Consider the following 19982-nt stretch of genomic DNA (forward strand, 5'->3'; position numbering starts at 1 on the left):
GGTCTCACCCTGCAGACACAGGAACATATTTCAGCACGGGCCGCAGAAGATTAGTCCTGTTCCTGCTTGACCTGAAAACACATGAAGAAATAAAAATTAAAGAGCAAATCTGAAAAAAAAAAGAGAAGCAGAGTAGGAAAGAAGCAGTCAAGGAAAGGCAGACAGAGAGAAGTGGTGGCAGTGGACTCTGCTGGTAGTCGGTCTGACACACTGACAGGACAGGCCATACACAGAGCAGTCTCCTCCCCTCTCCAGCCTGGCCTATATTAACTGTCCATGGAGCTCCACCTCACAACCAGAGGCACATGGAGTAGGATAACACACCGCCAAAGCTCTGAGAATACATTCACATACCCACACATACACAGGGAAATACACTGGACTGGACTGCGCTGACGCCTCTCCACCTGTCTGTCTACCTGTTGTACTTGGATATACTGCAAAATTTCTCCTGGATGGACTATTAACTTGGGTACCATGTTACTCCGGACATCTCAGGAGAATTTCAGCATGGGTGAGTGACATGAAGGGTTCATTTTGTTGAGGATATTTCTCTTTTAGCCTAGAACAGGTGAACCACAAAGTACAGGCGATATGTCTTGCGTTACAGTGAGGTCAGATGCTCTATATAGGTGAAAGTGTGTGTGTGAATGTGTGCGTAAGAGTCATACCACTATCAGTAGTAGATGATCATGAGTAAACATTCGTCACACACATGGGGACAAACAAGACCCCTGGACTGCAACAATAAAATGTTTGTTTTGCACCATGCAGCGCCCGCAGTAATGGATGCTACTGTGATCTCAACTAAATTACATGGTGAAATGTGTTGGGTTAAGACTGGATGTCAACCATTTGTCTGATGATGTAACAAGGGAGGCCTGCAGCGGAGACTGTAACAACATGTTAGTGACTGGAATACAAATAACCGAAGAAGAACATTTCTTTTTTTAATCCGTCTTTTCCAAAACAAACACGGTGTGAGGGAACTATCTTATGACCCCGGCAGATCAGGTGAGATTTACCTTCTGACCTCCACTCATTCATGAACAGTACGGCAGAGGGCAAAGCGCACTCGTGAGTTAAGCAAGTGCCAATACCTTATCAAGAAAATCTGATTTATAATTATTAATGATAGCTTTGATCAGATGCGGTCAGCGAGTCTGGCGAAAGGCGACCAGAGTTCACTGAGAGGGAATCGTATCAGTGACAATGTGCGAGAGTGATTTTCTTTTCATGTGATGAACATGGCGATGAACCTGTCCAGAGCTGTCCAGAGATTTTTAAGTTGTCTTAGTTTGTGGTGACAGTGCATAGCAGAAATGGAGGACATGGGCTCAAAATGTCTCATCAGAAAACAATCTTGACCTCTGACCTTTAAGTGCTCAAAACTTGGATCAATATAGTATCATTTAGCATGGTTTAGTAGTAAAAAATCATTTTAAATCCACAATGAATTAAAAAGAGAAACTCTTCTTAAAGTAGTTTCATTCATGTAATTCCTTTCTTTTGAAAACGTAGTATAACTCAGGGTACCTGGAAGGCATAATATACAATAGACACAGACACATGGTCCCTTTCAGTGATCACATATGACCCACTAGAGGTATGAGGTGATGGCTGTGGCGTTCGGGACGCTTTATCAACCCAAAATGTTGGTATTTGACGCCCTGGGAATGAGATATAACAGGCGACTATCTGTCTGGTGTGTTTATGAACAGCTCGGCCAAATCCTACTGATTCTGTCTTTAATTACAGTAACTTAGAGCAGAGTTCCCAAACTTTTTCATGTTAAGGACCCCCCCACACACAATTAAACCGCAGACCTCCAGTGTGAGAGGATTTCTTCTCTGATTATTTTGTATTTTTATGTTTAAAGATAATAAAGTCTTCCTATGATCAAACCAGGAGCACTGTATGTAGGGTGAAGCAATATATCATTCTGGATTTTGGATATCGTTATATTGTGATATGGCATAAATGTTGTCTTCTCCTTGTTTGAAAGGCTGCATTACAGTCACGCGATGTGATTTTCTGAGCAGACTGATGTAACTCTTCTATTATTTGCCTTTACACACTTTGTAATTACATCATTATTGATGATTATTTACCAAAAATATTTTTGTCTTAATATTTTATGAAAGCACCCATTTTCATCCCTGCAATATAGTCACAATAATGTTAAATAATCATAAAGGTATCTGGTCAAAAATATAGTGATGTTTTGATGATTTTGTCCATATCACCAAGCCTAACTATAAATTACAATCAATCAAAAAAAGATTTACCCTGTTTCTTTCCCACTCCTCCTCTTGTTGGAGACCTCCTATAACCCACTCAAAGGCCCCCGGTTGGTCCCCGAACCCCAGTTTGAAAACTACTGACATACTAAACATTAACTGTAAACCTGAAATAACTAAAAAAAATAGAATAAAGTAGTTTCGTCCTTTCTTTTGAAAAAACAAAACAAAAAACAGATTAACTCAGAGAAGCTTTAATACAGTGGGCTACAGGCTACATGCATCTCATCTCAGAAGGCTCCTTACTGCATTAATGACACCTCTCTTCCTGTCTCCATTTAAAGGTAGATTCAGTAAAAATTTTCCGGAGCTGTTCTTAAACGCACCAGAAAGATAGTTTATTATTCTGTCTCATTCTTGGGACGTCAGATAAAAACGTTTCGGGTTGGTAAAGCGTCCCAAGCACAGGGTAATAATGAGAAAATAGGGAGGGGGCAGATTCTCTGCAGGCACAGACACAAACACACACTTCTAGTGGGTCATATGTGATGACAGGGGGATTATGGTTAAATTGGTCTGCACGTTGTTTTTTCTATGTTGTAATGTTGCAAATTATGCCTTTAAAGTAGGCTCATTTATTTTTATTTCTTTTGAAAAAAAATAGAAGAGTGCCTTAAATACAGTAGTACATCTCATCTAAAGGAAAAATGGCTCTATACTGTATTAATAACTCATCTCTTCTTTGTCTCCTTTATTTTTAAAAAAGCTTATTATTTGAGATAGTATAGTTCTATATTATTACATAACTTAATGGCTTTGGGATTGATATATTTTTCATTAACTGTGACGTTACAGTCACCGTAAAAAGGCATATACATGAAAGGCTATCAAGTCTTTTCTCAACATTTCTCTAATAACCGACACGGTAGCTCACGTCCCTGTCTAAGTGTGTCGCATCCCGCTCAGCTCGGTCCGCATGCGGGTCCTGCTCTCCATCGCAGAGCCCATCCCGGCCTGTGAGAGGCAGAGGAGGCATCTGCATTCTCGGGCACATGGGTTCTCACATGGTCTGCCTGCGGATGCTGATGTAGGCTGCTGCGGCTGCCCGCCCCTCCATCCATCCCTGCGTTCATTCACAGCATCCATACACTGAGAGATGCAGAGGGGACGCCAGCCGCAGTGTGAATGACGGACCCTAAAAAAACCCCCGAGGGAAACAGTGCCTTAATTCTGTGATCTGTTGACTTTGTTTTGCTCGGGATGTGCAATAAGCCTCATGGAGATCAGATGTGAGGGCGGACCGCTTAATGAGAAACACCCTGCATCAGCATCTCGGTGCCAGATGGACTTTCTAAATCCGCAAGCCGCAGTGACTGAACTGTCCGAGCGATTTTTCTCACTGAAACGACGAGTGCAAATCCGAAAACAACATTAATTCCCATCAAAAACAACAAAAGCAAAATGGGAAAACATATCGTGGGGTAATCCGGATAACAACAGCCCCCTTTGAAAAGAAGAAAAACAACAACATAAACGCACGGATGAAAAATAGGAGAAGGATCCGACTATAGCTTCTGCGAAGAGACTGTAAAGAGAAATAATAAACAGCAAATATAAAGAAGAAAACATAAACAGTGGGCTTACTAATTCAGGTAAGACTATATTTGTCACAGTGCTTGGTCTGCAGTATTTTTGAGTCCTAACCACCAGTTTCCGGATGTTTTCATCACTCCTTGGTAATAAAACAGCTTACAGAATGTCCTTTCCCCCTCTCTTATCATAGACCGTATTGTTTATAGGTCATTTAAGGATTCAGCAATATAGTGATAGCAAAAATGTTTTTAATTTTACTTCTCTGCTGTCTGTTTCTGCACAGGTTGTGCGTACGAGTAACTGGCCTGTTGCGGGACTTTATTTTGAAAGGACTGCGTTTACGCATAAACATATTGTATAGATTTTGTTTACTGCAGGCATTCCTGACATTTGTACTATGCTGTTATCATTTCATCCATAAGCCTGCGAATGATGCCTTGGATTTTGAATCTACCGCTGACACGTGATCTCAAATTTCTGTTTTGAATTACTCCTGCTGCTTTCAAGTACGGCTCGGAGATCCAAGAATCGAAAAAACAGACTGGCTCCGGAATGTATTAATCTTGTTTCTGATACAGTTTACGACTGTATATCTGATATGTCACAGTATGTAAGACTGCCATAAATATGCACTGCTTTATCTATTGAATTCTATATTTTACACTGGCTACATTTTACATGCAATTAAAAAGACCATATTCGTTTACATATCTCGAGGATCTAATCAATGCAATTCTTATTGCCTACCGTTTATTTGTAGACTACTACATTTTTCTAACATAAGAATATTTAGACTAATAAAGAAATATGAGCCAGATATAGAGGTATAATGTTTCTGCAATCGTGGAAAAACACGTGAAAATGTTCATATAAAGGGTCCATGTAAATAATAGCCTATAACTTAAATTAGTTGGTGATAAAACAATAGCAGGGTCAACAACTAATTTATAGCATCTAAATTAGCACTAATGAACCCAGTGAACCCGAGCTTGACTTCAGAATATTATTTGTGGATAATCATTTTACTTAATCTAACAAAGGGAAAGTTAATAATAACAACAACAATAATAATAATTATACCTTTAATGCAAACTTATGCTTAGCAGACAGTATCATCACATCTTGTCACAATAGTCGGGATTAAAAAAATAGTATAACAATATAGTATATATAGTAATAGGAATAATTATATTTATGTGTGTGTGTGCTGTTGCTATTTTTGTAGTTCCTCACTTAATGTTGTCCTTACTTTTAGATTGCTCCTGTTTATAGTGTTCCTATTTTTTATTTTTGTATTTCCCCTTGTTTAAATTGTTAATAATTTTTTTTATATTTTCTCTTGCTTATATTTCTATAATTATTTTTTTATATATATATTTTTATTGAGGCTTCTTTATATTTTGCTATCCACTTTGCTTCTGTATTGCTGTAAATTTGGAGGGGGGGGGGGGGTCTGAGTGACTGTAATAGAGAATTCAGTTTTATACGGGAAAATGCAAGCATAGGAAGTGATCAGTTTGGATATTTCCGACAGTCAGTGAAGAGATCCCCGTGACGTCAGCGCTGCCTTTCATAGTGCTGCCCAGCCTAAATGGCGATTGCAACAGATCCGCAGAGCAAAGCAGCGGAGCGCGGTCAAACCTCCTCTAGGTTTGATTAAAGATATAACGAAACTAATGCGACGAATAAGGACTGTAAGTAACACTTTTAATTTCTCACACGTCTCTACCACATTGTGTGCCGTTTCACTGTGAGATTTGTGATCGTTTTTAGCGGTTTAACCGACGTCGGCTTTGTGCTGCTTAGCGCAAGGAAGGCTGTAATACCACGTAGTCAGGAGCCTCCGCCAACAACGGCTCCTTTGTTCGCGCTGCTATCGGCGGGTTTCACTCTAACGTTATGTTTTATACTTATAAAAAAGGCAGTGTGTCGGGTTATTGGTTTTCTATGTATAGTATGATTTATGTGTGTGTATGTTACGGGGTGGCTGAGGTTATGTGATAAATTAAAACCAACGTCTGTCAGTATGCTTCCCTTCGTGGCTTTTTTCCGCCAGCCAGGCTCAGTCTGAAGGCCAAAAATAGACGGCGTGAACATATGGAAAACTCAGAATAAAAGCAGTTTATTTTATCTTAAATGTGTGGTCTGTAAACACACTCGTAGATTATGCCCTTTGCCAAATCTCTGTGTGTTGTCTTAAAATTTAATCGATACCCAGAAACCGGACAAGCAAGCAGTTAAACCGGGCGGGGGAGGAGGATGATGAGGAGGAGGGGGGTAGTTTCCATTGACACCACGTTTAAACTGAAACTGATGAATGAGACTGTTTGTTGTTTGTCTCTTGCTTCTATAAAATCCCCACGATATTTTATCCGTCATAAGGGTGAGATATGTCTTAAATTTCCTGTAATGAAATAATAATAATGTTTTGTGGAAATGTACAATACCTTGTTAAATGATGGGCTTTAAAGGGATTGTTCACCCCCAAATAAAAAAAATATATACATTTTACCTTTTACCTGTAGTGCTGTTTATCCATCTAGATTGTTTTCCTGTGAGTTGCTGGGTTTTGGAGATATCTGCTGTAGAAATGGCTGCCTTCTTTTGAATATAATGGAGCCTAGAAGACATTCAACTTAAAAATACATTTGAAAAATTCAACAGGAATGTTTCTTTCCAGAAGTCATAATCAGTTACTTAATATAATTCACAAACAGTGAGCATTTTTTTTATGTATGAGCTATTTTCTTACAACCAAACTGCACCCGCCAACTGCATCACTGCACAGAAGGAAGTGTGCATCTACTCATGGAGAAGAGGTTTCCGAAAAGGAAATATTTTCTACATGAAACTGATCACAAGGTGTATAGGTTATCTTTAGTAAATGAGTCAAGATTTCTGGAAAGAGATCTTGCTGTTTAGTTTTTTTTTTTTTATGTATTTTTCTGGCACTTTAAGCATCACAAGCCAAGTGCCATCAAGTTCCATTATAATCATAAAAAGGCCAATATTTCCAAAACGATCTACATGGATATAATTGCACAACAGGTTAAAGGAAAAATTGGTATTTTTGATTTTGGGATTAATTTTTCTCCTTTATTTATGGCACTATCTTCATTTTATCTTACCTTTTTTTTTCTCTGTCTTTCAGGTTATACCCAAGTAAAATGGAGGATAGTTTTGATTGCGACTGTGGCGAGCTTGAGCCACCTGATCATTGAGGGTGAAAATTTACTTTGAAGACTAAAAGGCCAGATTCATTTCAATTTTATAGATCAGGTGACTTGACAGGAAAAATTAAAATATACACAAAAAAAAACAAACAAACAAAAACAAAACAAAAAAAAACTGTGCATTTAGGCACATTTCATATGAAGCTGCTCAGGACCAGTCATACACTGAATGTATCTGCACTGTAAGGATGCAACTACATGCTTTTATAGTTTAACATAGTCCCAGTGCTTGTTAATTGGCCCCATTCCAATCCATTCCATTGCAGTCTATAAACACTACTCTACTTAGAACTGTTCAGTTAAAGATATCCACACATCCAGGATTGGAGGAGGAATTGAAGCGTTTACATTTTCTCTCCTTATTCAAGATGGAAAGAAAGTTTGATTACACATTAGTGCCCCGCATTTGACAGTGACGGCTGGACTAGGGGGAACTAGGCAGTCGTCTGTACAAGGGTGAGCTAGCTCAGCCTCTGAAGCAGTGGGGGAATTGTCACATAAATTCCTCTATTGGTGTTAAAGTTGGACTTGAGACAGGCCAGAGACCAAACGTTAGCAGAAGCTTGGTGTAGAAGGCCAAAATAGTCATCATGGCAGAGAAGTTTGAGTCTCTGATGAACATCCACGGCTTTGACCTGGGTTCTCGCTACATGGATTTGAAGCCTCTTGGCTACGGAGGGAACGGCCTCGTGTTCTCAGCAGTTGACACAGACTGTGACAAGCGCGTAGCTGTGAAGAAAATTATCCTGACTGACCCCCAGAGTGTGAAGCATGCCCTGCGGGAAATCAAGATTATCAGACGCCTTGACCACGACAACATTGTCAAGGTAAGTTGGAAAGATTGTGCTCAAAGTAGCAGAGACTGTTCATCTAATTTTATGAATGTGAATGAAAATTGGCATTCATTTATTGGTCTCCAGGTGTTTGAGACATTGGGCCCCAATGGACGCAGGCTAACCGAGGACGTGGTGTCCCTGACAGAGGTCAACTCGGTCTACATCGTGCAGGAGTACATGGAGACGGACCTGTGTCAGCTGCTGGAGAGGGGTCTTCTCTCTGAGGGCCACGCCAGGCTCTTCATGTACCAGCTCCTCCGGGGCCTTAAGTACATCCACTCTGCCAATGTGTTGCACCGTGACCTCAAGCCTGCCAACCTGTTTGTCAACACAGAGGACTTGGTACTGAAGATCGGTGACTTTGGGCTGGCCCGCATCATGGACCCCCACTACTCTCATAAGGTAAGACCAGTCTTGTATTCATGGAAAATTTGCAGTCTGATTTTTTTGTATGTATGAATACTTAAATACTTTTCAGTCTTCCATTTTCCTGCCTGAATTTGGCTCATAGCAAAACCAGACAGTGTTCAGGGACTTTTTCTGAATGTGCAGGTTGTTTCTTAAAAATAGACTAATTTTGTTTGCTTTGGACTGTGTTTTTTTTTTTTTTAGTCTTAGTACCAAAAGAGGTATTGAGTACAGGATTCAAGGTTAATTCTTGATTCCCAGTTAGACAAATGGGTCTGAAATCTAATAACCTGATGTCAATTTTTAGATTCTCCTGTACAAATGGTTGTATTTATTAATGGTTATCAAACAACGACAAAGACTTAAGTCAATTGTCATGTTTAATCTAGGGCTGTAAAGCCCATAAAATGTCAGATAATAGTGAATGACCATCACAGTTTTTCAAAGTCTAAGGTAATGTCTTCTTATGTCTCGTTTTGTCAGGCTAAGACCCAAAGATATTCAGTTTAATACAAGAATTGACAAAGAAAAGTGGGGAATTTCCATATTTCAGAGGCTGCAAACAGCATTTTCTGATTTTTTTGTATAAAGAAATACTCTAAACTGTTTTGATAATCCAGTAATCGTTAAAGAGAGAAGTGAGTTGCCAGATTTACTAGCCTGCATGGCGTTTTACTTTCCCCAGACAAGCAGGCAATCCTTATTGTTGAGCCCTGGAGTATAATTTGTCATAGTTTAAAATTCTGGTATCGTGACAACCTTACTGCATAGACTAGAGTTAAAAGAATAGCAATGGTAACAATGCACACTTTAGGCCCAAAGAGCTTTGTTGCTCTACCGTGTGATATTTATAATATTGCCCAGTAATGCGGTGCTCCCAAGGGTGATGCAGTTTCATGGCAGGAAGTAAACAAGACAGGATGTGGTTCCTTGAGGTAACGCCTCTGTTTCCCCTGTCAGGAGGAGTGAGGCTGTGGAAAACACAACCCTGGGAACTATTCTTTTTTTTTTCATTTGTGGGTGTATACAATTAGAATTGAAAACAGGCCTGAGTCTAAATATACAAATGAGTGGGTTCATGATAAATGTGGCTTTACAAAGATGAAGATAATCCACATTCCCAGGTGGGGAAAAAAAGGCAAGTGTTTGAATGTAGCATGCACAGTACAGCTTTTCGTCAGCTTGTAATGATAATGTTGAAAGCTTGATGCTGCAGGATATCCATTATGGACATGCTGCATTAAAATATCTAAGGGTTTATTAATATCTGAGAGTGCATTTTATCTCCTCACTAGTCCGTCTACACACCCATGATTTGTAGAATAGTGAAAATGGGTGTCATCAAAGGCCTTTTTTCCCAGGTTTCTTATCAGATGAATGTAAATGTAAACCTGAGCTTTAAAAGACGGATGTTAAAACACCAAATGTTGAACGTACACTTTATAATGCTCTCTATAAACCTTTATTTTGTTTTGCAAAGCAGTGTAATGGCAGCAATAAAGCAGACTGCTTTTATCTTTAATATGAGAGAGGTATAGATGACCCTGTCTAATTGTAGCCAGGTGGAAGGCCTGGATTGCCCTTGTCTTTCCGTCACCTTATAAAGGGATGAGGAAATTCCAGTCGGAAGGCCATATGGTGGTGTGATGTGAGGGGAAATCTAGGTTGGAAAGTCTCTCCTCCCTCCCTTTCTGTATAGCTGCTGGATCTCCATAGAGCTCAGAGGCAGTCAGATGCTTACACGTGTCTCAGATTAGTCATCGGAGGGTCTGAAGTGGGCTCACGTGATGTGATCCCTCTAGCTGGCACAGCCTCATTCATATCCCTTACACAGCCACATCATACACCACTGTGAGACAGCTTTACACAGAATTGTTTACCCGAACTGCTCATTTCCAGCTCACCACCACTACTACGCTTTAGTAAGATCTATATTCTCTCACATGAGTCATTTCTTTTGAGACAATAGGTCCTGCAGTACGAAGAGGAAGGCAAAGAGCTCACAGTTGCCGGAAAGAAGTGAGAGTTTCTCACACAGTTTAGTCACTGCAGACACCCAACTAACCAGTGGTTCAGCACTCCACCCTTACAGCATGGTTTGCCATGTGGGCTTTTTTTCCCCTGTACATAAGCAGTTTTTCCTGATGGGGAAACATGCAGGCAAGTGGGTATTGAAAAGCTGCTTGACTGGGGGTCAGCTCTCTTGTGTTTGACTATTGTCTGCCGTAGTACTGCAGCAGACTACTGCTGCGGAGTTTTTGTCAAGGATACAAACGCTGTAGTCGTGTTGTCAGACTGACTTTAATAGGCTTTGGCGCTGCACTCCTTTTGCAAACAGTGTTTTGTCTGTTGTGACTATGATAACAATAGTGGTGTGTGTGAGGGGGGGCACTGATACCTTAACCAGACACTTTTTCAAGGCACCTATGTACAGTTTTTACCCCAAAATTAACGTGCGTATGCAGGTTTTTTAAAGTCGCAGATTGACCCTTCATCCATTGCCAGTAGACGAGGCTGCCTTCCTTTAAGGGTTGCACATTTTTGGCATAACTGGTAGTTGAAAACACTAACAATTGATTAATCGCTAATAATTAACAAAATACTGGAGCTGCAATGATAATCGACTATTAAATTAATCAGCAACTTTTTTTGATAATCAATTTATTGTTTTGAGTAATAAAAAAAGTCAAATTCTCTGATTTCAACTTCTCAAATAGGAATATTTTCCTCTTTCTTTTCTCCTTTATGACAGTAAACAGGATATCTGTAGGTTGTGGACTTGATTTAAGGATGTCAAGCTTAAGCTATTTTTACTATTCTCTGATATTTTTAAGGCCAAACAACTAATCAGTTAATCAAGACTGAGCTGATTGGATAATGAAAATAATCATTAGTTGCAGCCCTACAAGATACTAAACACTTTTTTTTTCTCATTTTCATTGTTTCTAGTTTTTGTTTCTCATTTTAAGTGCAATTTTCCTTATTCAACAAATGGCTCACCCAGACAAAACAATGTCAGATGAGGCACAATTGCTGCCATTTTGAGATTACAATTAATACATCATAATCAGTTAAATTCTTTTTTCTCAATGTGCACTAAAAAGGTGTTTTCAACTCTACTTTTGTAGCTTTTAACTGAATCTCTGTGCTTTATTTTACAGTTTGGTGTTAACTTTTAGCTGGATAGGAGTTTTTAAGTTACTGCTGATGAAAACTCAACATTGTTTTATTGTGCTGCTTCATAATAAAGGCTTTTATTGTGAAAACTTGGAAATAAAATGTAAGTGTTTCATCTGAACCCATGAACCCATCACCCCCGCATGACTCTGTGATGGTGCTCAGTTGAGTGAAGAGGTGTAAAAAAAACAGTTGGTTTCAGTGTTGGCGAGACATTAGGGCAGAATGACTGGGGGCAAATTTGCTTTCACAACCACCCTCCACTTCTAGCAGGCTGGGCGAGCCAGAGCAGCTGGGTGGCTGAGTGCATGTTATTTGAATAACGTTGTGTCTAAATAAAGACGCGCTCTTTGCCAGTGAACCTCAGTTTCTGGCGTAGTCTCAGCAATAAGGGGTCTAGATTCATCCATGGTGTTGGTACAAGGCATTTCACTTTTTCCTCCCATGATCCTTAGTTTATTTCTTTGCTGGGGTTAATATAAATAACGCCTCATGATCTCCATCAGACATCTATTAATCCTGCATGGCTTTGTGTGAATTATGCTGTGCAAAACCTTCCAGGAGAACCTATGTTTCTGCGCTGTCTTTCCCATTGTTTTGAGAAAGCGAGCCGTTTCTGCCTGTGTGAACTGTAAGGCCAACCCTGGTGGTGGCCCAGGACCAAGAATGACAAGAATTCACGTGCACTCATCCAACTGCTCCAGCCCAGATTCCCCTCCTTTTCCCAGCCAGCTCTTTGTCTTGTTGTGGGAGCTTTGCTCAGGGCCTTATCTGAAGCCGATCTAAAGCCTGCTGTGTTCATTTACAGTTGTAGTCCACCCTTTTAAACAAGACACAGAAGGAATACACAACACTCACCCATTTCAGTTAGCAATGGTTGTGCTTAAGCAGGCTGTTTTTGGTTTTAAACGAGGCTAGCTGAGGCTGTAAACTACTGCAGGATGGTCTAACACGTTTAATGTGTGCCTTAGCTAAGTGGTATCACATCTGCTCAGTGTGGCAACACATGTTCTTTAGAGGGGAAATGCAGTCTAGTTTTCACACGTCAGATCATTTACTAGACCAATGTCAGGCCTATTCAATTTGTGGCCCATGGGCCAAATGCGTGCCTTTAATGACCTCAGTCTAGGCCTTTGATAATTTATAAATATGAAACAAAGCATAACATTATGATTTTATTTAAATAACTTGCTAACAGTTTAAGTTTTTTTTTTTTTTTTAATAAAAAGGGTGAAGTATGTTGCACATTTTAATAACTATGGTCAGATATAGGAAATCTAAATCTCTGGCCTTTAAAAATCTGTCCCTTTAAAGAAGTAACTTAATAGGTCTGATCTAAGTTGTCTAACTTGTGTATGACATACAAGTATTGATGTTGAAAATGGCCTGTTTGCATTTTACTCAAAGGCAAAGTAGTTGACCTGGGAAAAAATCTGTAGCGTAGCATCTTGTGTCTGCCTGTGGCTCAGCATAAAATTCAGCCATTTGTGATGTTGTTAGGATAATAACCACGAAGCTTTCAGGAATGTTATAGGAAGGGTGGGGGGGTAAAGGGTTCACTGAGGTCCTCTCTCCCCACACAAACTGCAAACCACAACTGCATGGACGCACACACATTTGACCTAATTATTCAGCCAGCAACAGGCCTGTCTGGCACTGGGCTTCATGGGATCTAACAAGAAAAATGCTGTGGAGTTGACTTAATGAATTTCAGAGAGGTGGTTTCATTTACTTTTCCAAAAGGCTAAAACAGATCCTGCATCTATTTTGCAACTATTTTATTGTCTTTAAGAAGCAAAAGTAGGAGAATTTATGTTGATCTTCAGCCATAAACCTGACTGAAATAAATTGTTTATCCATTAATTAGGTCTGTATGTCCAATGTGTTGTGAGGCTGCAGTGAAGCTCCATTTATCCTGCTATTTAGAGTCTCATGGTTTGCCAGTGAAATGATTTGTGTGGGAGGGTGGGTGGGTGGTTTAAGACTAAAACACATTCAGTTCCAGCGAGGAAATATCGTTTTAGTCTCGTGTGAAGCAGCACAGCAACAGCAACCACCTTTCACTGAGAGCTGGTCAGACCTGCTAAAGGCTGCTGTGACTAACCTCAGCCAGACACCGCGAGGGAGCCTGTTATGAGTCATTAAATGTCAGCCTGGTCTGATTTAGATCAGGTGGTTAGGTTATTCACCAACTGTTGCCAGAGGTATAGAGATGGAAGACACTTTTAATGCCTGTGTCTCTGCCTGTGGCGAGTGGCTCACTTAGAGATCAGTAAAAGTGAAGAGGCAAGCTGGAACGTTAGCCTAATGCACTTTGAACTAAAAGGAGCAGATTAGAGTTTGCCCACCAGCAGAGGACACAGAGTCCATCGTACACAGAATTGTCCTTACGCAATGACCCGACACTCTTTGAGGCTAACCTAGTCGCTGTCACAATGCTCTGTTCTGCTAAGATGGTTGTATGTATTTCTCCAGTTTAACCATATTCATATAGGTCAGACAGTTTACTGGCTGATTCTCAGAGTGGGTGCTGGACAGCTGTGCAAGTTTTAGTCAAAAGATGTGACCTGCTTGCATGTGTTTCTACTTTGTAAAAAGGTTGAGGGGAATTACAGGCTTCCTGGTGAAAGACACTGCTAGACTGGTTATCTGAAGGAGTGAGTTTTGTCTAGGTGCGACAATCTCTTGGCATCTCATGATTTGATTCCGATAGGGTTGTTGTGGTGATGTAATTTCCTCTGTAGTTATTAAGATTAGCTGCAGGTTACTTCATTTATGACAAATGAAGTAATGGAACACCGGCCAGCCTCCACACAACAACAAAGCTAACACAGTTTGCATTGCAGTAGAAACTTTCACAAAAAGCAACATGTAAAAACAGTTGTGGCATCTGACCTACTATTCTTGTCATTTAGTTGGCTGTGAGGCTTAATGTTGAGTTTCTCTTGATGGTTCCTCAATATTACAACATTAGTTCGGCATAGTCCCTGCCTTACATAGACATATTAGCAACATGCTAACACAAAGTTCAACAGGTTAACCTGCGAAATAAACACTAAAACAACATAAAACGTGGCAGAATCTACCAACTTCCAAGTTTAAAGCTGTATCAATCCATTGAGCTCGAACCAGCCTTGTATTACTTGTCAAATTTTTTGAAGCATTGATTCACTGAAGTGAAGTTTAAAACAAGAGCATTGAGCCTTGTGGTTGTTGCAGTTGCTTGTCAGTAGCGCCGTATTTCAAAATAGCAGTTATTGCAACAGCCCTAGATTCTGATTCAGAGGGCTGTAAAACTGTTATCAATTCATATTAGTGCATTAAAAAGTTTGTTTTGCACACATATTTCTTTTATTATTATTATTATTATTTTTTTTTTTTTTCATTTACAGACTGGTCTTACAAAATAGTTACAAGTGATCATAAAATTGAGAATTGGGTTTTGAATTTCTGATTGACTTTTCTGAGTCGATTGATAATCTTTCAAGAGAGAATTGCAGTGAATCTAAGAAACTTTTATTTCCTTTTTCACCCATAGTTCTGTCAACTGTCTACATAGCATGTCATTTATAGGCCCATCAAAACAAGGCCGTGCAGAGCGTGGTGATACACTCCAGGATAGAGTGACATCAAGTATATGTGGCTAACTTAGGGCAGAAACAGGATCTGGCTAAGTGGTGAGGAGGAGACCATTTTGGTCTCGACCACAAACTCCCACTGCATGTGGTGGGGGGGGGGAGAGAGGGCAGTGAGGGTGTTGTTTTACCACTTCCCCTCCCCCTATGTCCCGGTGTGTACACATATGCACACACAGGTCAGTGTCCTTTGTGTCCAGTGTCCTCTTGTCCCTGTGAGTAGTCTGGCCCCATGTGAGAGTGGAGTGCAGATTGGTGTCACTAGTGTGTCACTGGTGAGTGGAGTGTGTGGCAACGGGGGATTATCCCGCTCTCTCAGACTGCTGACAGGGCCTGCACGTGTCTGATCTCCCCCTTTCATCTGTCTTTTCTCTCTGGCTTCTTTGTCTCCTTGCTGTGTTGCGTACGTGACCAGCACAGAGTAGGTTCGTCAAGGAGACGGGTCAGGGTTATGAGGTTTAGTGCAGACCAGCAGGCATAGTTTGCCCTGAGACTCGAGTTAATAGCAGGGCCATATGGCAAACATGGAGGCATGTGACGTAATGATCACATTTATCTATAGGATTGGGTATTGTTTGTTTCTTTCCCATATGGTGTTCAAACTACTACAAGGAACTTGTTGATTGTTGTTGATTGAACTTGTTGAGGCCCCTGTGGACAAAAGTGGTAGTGTTTCCACCATAATATCAACAAAGTAAAACATCAAAATAAAATTATCTAAATTAAAAATCCCCTTCTGCTTCTTTTTAATCGGTTAATGTACAACTCACTGTAACTGTCTGGAAAAATGTAAACATAGGCTCTTTTCATCTGATGTCAAAGAGAGACTCTGACCCGGTGACAGGCAGTTAGACTAACTATAAAGAAACAACAGTCTTCACAATGATGTTTGTATTTGCTTATGTAGTTCATAAAGAGGCATCAGTATTAAACTGAGGCTTTTTCATAACCAGTTATAAACTTCTTGTAGTAGCTTTAAAATGGTTCTTGAATAGTGCCTGCAAAAATTTGTTTTTTAAAAAATTAAGGACAATGCTTTTCTTCATTTATTATCATATTACACTGAATAGTTTTGGATTTTAGACCAGACATTTAAAGGTATCAACCTTTGAGTTTGAGACACTTGTCATGTCATTTTTCACTATTTTCTGATATTTTATAGATGTTGTAGCCCTAGATTAATGAAACATGATGGTCATCTTTAGTCAAATAAATAAAACAATTTGTACATGGGCAAGCAAAAATTATCTTTTGGCAAGTAAATTTCTGACCCACTTTCCCAGCTGGGCAAGTGGAAAAAAATGTTCATGTTGAACCCTGAAATAAAGACACTTCACAAATTTTTATAACAAATTCATATAATAAATAAAACCTAATTGAACTGAACCAGTAGGAACTGGGTTTTAGTACCCAACCCACAACATTTCATAAACAAGGGTACTTTTTGGAAAATATGGTTCTAAATTAAATGTCTTGTCTCCTTCTTAATACAGGGCCACCTCTCTGAAGGTCTCGTCACCAAGTGGTACAGATCTCCTCGTCTGCTGCTCTCTCCTAACAACTACACCAAAGCCATCGACATGTGGGCTGCCGGCTGCATCTTTGCCGAGATGCTCACAGGGAAAACCCTCTTTGCTGGTAAATGTTGACTCAGTTTCATACATGTGACTCACTGTTACCCCTTCATATGCAAACTTAGTGGCAAGCAGTCTGTGAAGCATGTCTGGGGCATTTGATGAAGTAAAAATGGAGCAGAGGTCTGATCATCGTGCTCGTCAACATGTTTTTGTTCAGAACAGACAGGATCAGCCCAGAGTCAGTCTGCTTTTTTCCATTCTATTTGCTCTCCTTTGCAAATCCAGCTGCATCTGGGAGAGACTGCCTGTTCTTGTTTGTTGAAACTGCCTTGAGCTGAGAGCAAATAGCATCGCTGCTCTCATGATCCGCTGTGCTCAACCTCACTCAAAACAAACCCAGTCAGTCATGCAGATGTTGAATGTTGTATAACCTTTCGAAGAAAGCGTCTGATGTTTCTGTCCGCGCGTCTGCCCGGTGTTTCAGGAGCCCACGAACTGGAGCAGATGCAGCTGATCCTGGAGTCTATCCCTGTGCTGCGAGAGGAGGACCGACAGGAGCTCCACAGCGTCATCCCTGTCTTCATCCGCAACGACATGTCCAAGCCTCACACACCGCTGGCCAAGCTGCTGCCTGACGTCAGTCCCCAGGGTGAGTGCCACATTTTTATTCATTCACAAGTACTCAAACAAACACAGACCAGAGAGACCGGTCAGGGTCACATCTGTCGTACATCACGTGGCATGTTTCCCTGATAATCTCATTGTCCTCCCCCTCTGCAGCTCTGGATTTCCTGGAGAAGATCCTGACCTTTAACCCCATGGATCGTCTGACTGCGGAAGAGGCCCTGGCCCACCCCTATATGGCTGACTACTCCTTCCCCCTAGACGAGCCTGTCTCTCTGCACCCCTTCCATATCGAAGACGAAGTAGATGATATCTTGCTCATGGACCAGAGCCACAGCCACACCTGGGACAGGTATGTCTGCTCACTTCCTTCTCATACACCTGCTCTCTGTGACCAGGCTCAGAGATTCAAAGTTACACATTTGCCCTGTTGAGACATTTTTCTTTCTCCACTGTGTTCAGTGGAAAATAGTTTAGTAGTTTTCCCCATGGTTTACTGTTAAAAAAGCAAACAAATCACACACAATTTTAATAATGAATCATAATACTTGTAGCATTACAATCCATATTGAATTGGCACCCAGATATTGTGGTAGTGTTGAACTGGAGATGAACATATCGTCCCAGCCCTATTAACTAAACTAATGTTATGGGGAAAAAAGGTCTCCCGATTAATGGTGTGTTTGCAGACACTTATGAGTCATTTTGTGCATCTGTTTTTGGTGTGCTTAAGTTTCTGTCTTTCATGCTTCATTAGGTATCATGAGAGCCAGCTGTCAGAGGCTGACTGGCACTTGCACAGCACCCATGATCCAGACGAAGTTCAGGTTGACCCGAGGGCACTCTCTGATGTGACGGATGAGGAGGAGGTCCAGGTGTGTGTAAATTTTGACATGTACAGCTCGTATGTACAGTACATTCCTGTTAAAACACGTAATTTGTCCTTCCTTCAAAATATATTTTGCATGCTTTATGGATGATGGATTAATCATTTTGAGTCTTTAAAAAAAAAGTAAATTCTCAGCATTTTAAATGTGAATATTTTCTTTCTTTACTCCTTTTACAATAAACTAAATATCTTTTGGTTGTGACCAAAACAAATTATTTAACAATGTCAGTTGACTTTGGGAAACAGTGATAGATTTATCACCATTTCCTAACATTTTATAGACCAAACTGTTTCATAACCAGATAAAATTCATGAAAGTAGCTTTAAATTTACTTTTTGATGAGATAACACAGGCTAAATGGTGTCTGTCATCTGTGTCCAGGTGGATCCTCGTAAATATGCTGATGGAGATCGGGAGAAGTTCCTGGATGAGCCGTCCTTTGACTACTCCACCCTGTTCCAGCCGGAGCGATCCTGGCAGGACGACGACCACCACGAGAACAAATACTGTGACCTGCAGTGTAGCCACACTTGTAACTACAAGGCTGTGTCGCCCTCCTACCTGGACAACCTCATCTGGCGGGACAGCGAAGTCAACCACTACTACGAGCCCAAGCTCATCATCGACCTCTCCAACTGGAAGGAGCAGCAGAGCAAGGAGAAGGCCGACCGCAAGGCCAAGAGCAAGTGTGAGAAGAACGGGCTGGTGAAGGCGCAGATAGCTCTGAAGGAGGCTGAGAAGACGCAGAGTCCAGTGGAGAAGGACAGGGAGCAAGAGAAGCACCAGACAGAGAAGCCTCAGAGCCAGCAGAACCAAGGCTTCGACTTTGACTCCTTCATTGCCAGTACCATCAAACTGAGCCTGCAGCCGGAGCCCTGTCCAGATGTGGCCCTGCTCAACGAGGTGGGCCTCCTGAATGAGCTCAATTCCTCTGTCTCGCAGCTGGAGGCTCCCCGCTCGGGCTCAATGTCCAAGTCCATAAGTCAGGAGAAGGAGGAGAAGTGCCTGGTAAACCTCGCCCAGCTTGGTGGAGGAGGGCTGGGGGACGGCGCCTGGCCCGCTCAGCCCTGGGAGAGCTTCGGCTCTGGGGAGAGAGTTGAGGAGGGCGGCTGCTTGATAGATGAGGCGTGCTGGGACATTCGCAAAGAGGACCACCTCCAGAAGGAGAGCAACTACACCAGCTACCTGGACCGCCTGTTCAGCCGGAAGGAGGAGGGTGTCGGAGAGACTGTGGCCGGCTCGGAGACAGAGCTGTCGGAGGTGCGAGAGCTGGACGAAGGGTTCCTCAGCAGGAACACAGAGATCGTTCTCAATGTGCAGCTGGACTCTCTGGCCCTGCCCGGCTTTGACAGCACCGATGACTTGCCTCTAAAATCCATCCAGGCGTCCCTCACCCCCTGCGCTGTCAAATGCTCGCCACAAATTGCCCACAAAACCTACAGCAGCATCTTCAAGCATCTTAATTAAAGAAATATACAATATATCCTCCCTCACAGTGCAGAATCTAGGCAGTTTTGTTTTTATGTTTTTTTTTTTAATAATATGGTATATTATTGTACTTGAATCATTTCATACCTTTTTTATTATGGTTACTTTTAATTATTATTATTATTTTTTTTTTTAAGAGTTGAGAGGGTGATTTATTATATTTAAAGAGTTTTGGTCATCACTCTGAGCCTTGATCACCAGGCCTTCATGGGTTAATGTCTACGCCCTCATTGCTAAACTGGCATGTCACTCGCACACTTAAGTACTGTAGACAAACGGGA

General features: G+C 41.1%; 1 protein-coding gene across 2 annotated transcripts; it reads left to right on the forward strand.

The window, feature by feature from the left end:
- Positions 1-289: 289 nt before the first annotated feature.
- Positions 290-19748, forward strand: mapk6 (mitogen-activated protein kinase 6). Of its 2 annotated transcripts, none has more exons than XM_084712235.1 (8): positions 290-514; positions 6985-7893; positions 7987-8304; positions 16616-16760; positions 17184-17348; positions 17480-17675; positions 18081-18198; positions 18595-19748. In XM_084712235.1, the coding sequence occupies exons 2-8, from the start codon at positions 7657-7659 to the stop codon at positions 19678-19680; spliced, it is 2265 nt and encodes a 754-aa protein (XP_084568361.1). In that variant the 5' UTR covers positions 290-514; positions 6985-7656; the 3' UTR covers positions 19681-19748. The 2 variants fall into 2 exon arrangements, with proteins under 2 accessions (XP_084568361.1, XP_084568290.1); XM_084712164.1 differs by lacking the exon at positions 290-514 and adding an exon at positions 5383-5527.
- The last annotated feature ends 234 nt before the right edge of the window (positions 19749-19982 follow it).

Source organism: Lutjanus erythropterus, chromosome 1 (genome assembly GCF_056507025.1).
Source record: "Lutjanus erythropterus isolate fLutEry1 chromosome 1, fLutEry1.hap2, whole genome shotgun sequence".
In the NCBI taxonomy this organism is placed as follows: Eukaryota; Metazoa; Chordata; class Actinopteri; order Lutjaniformes; family Lutjanidae; genus Lutjanus; species Lutjanus erythropterus.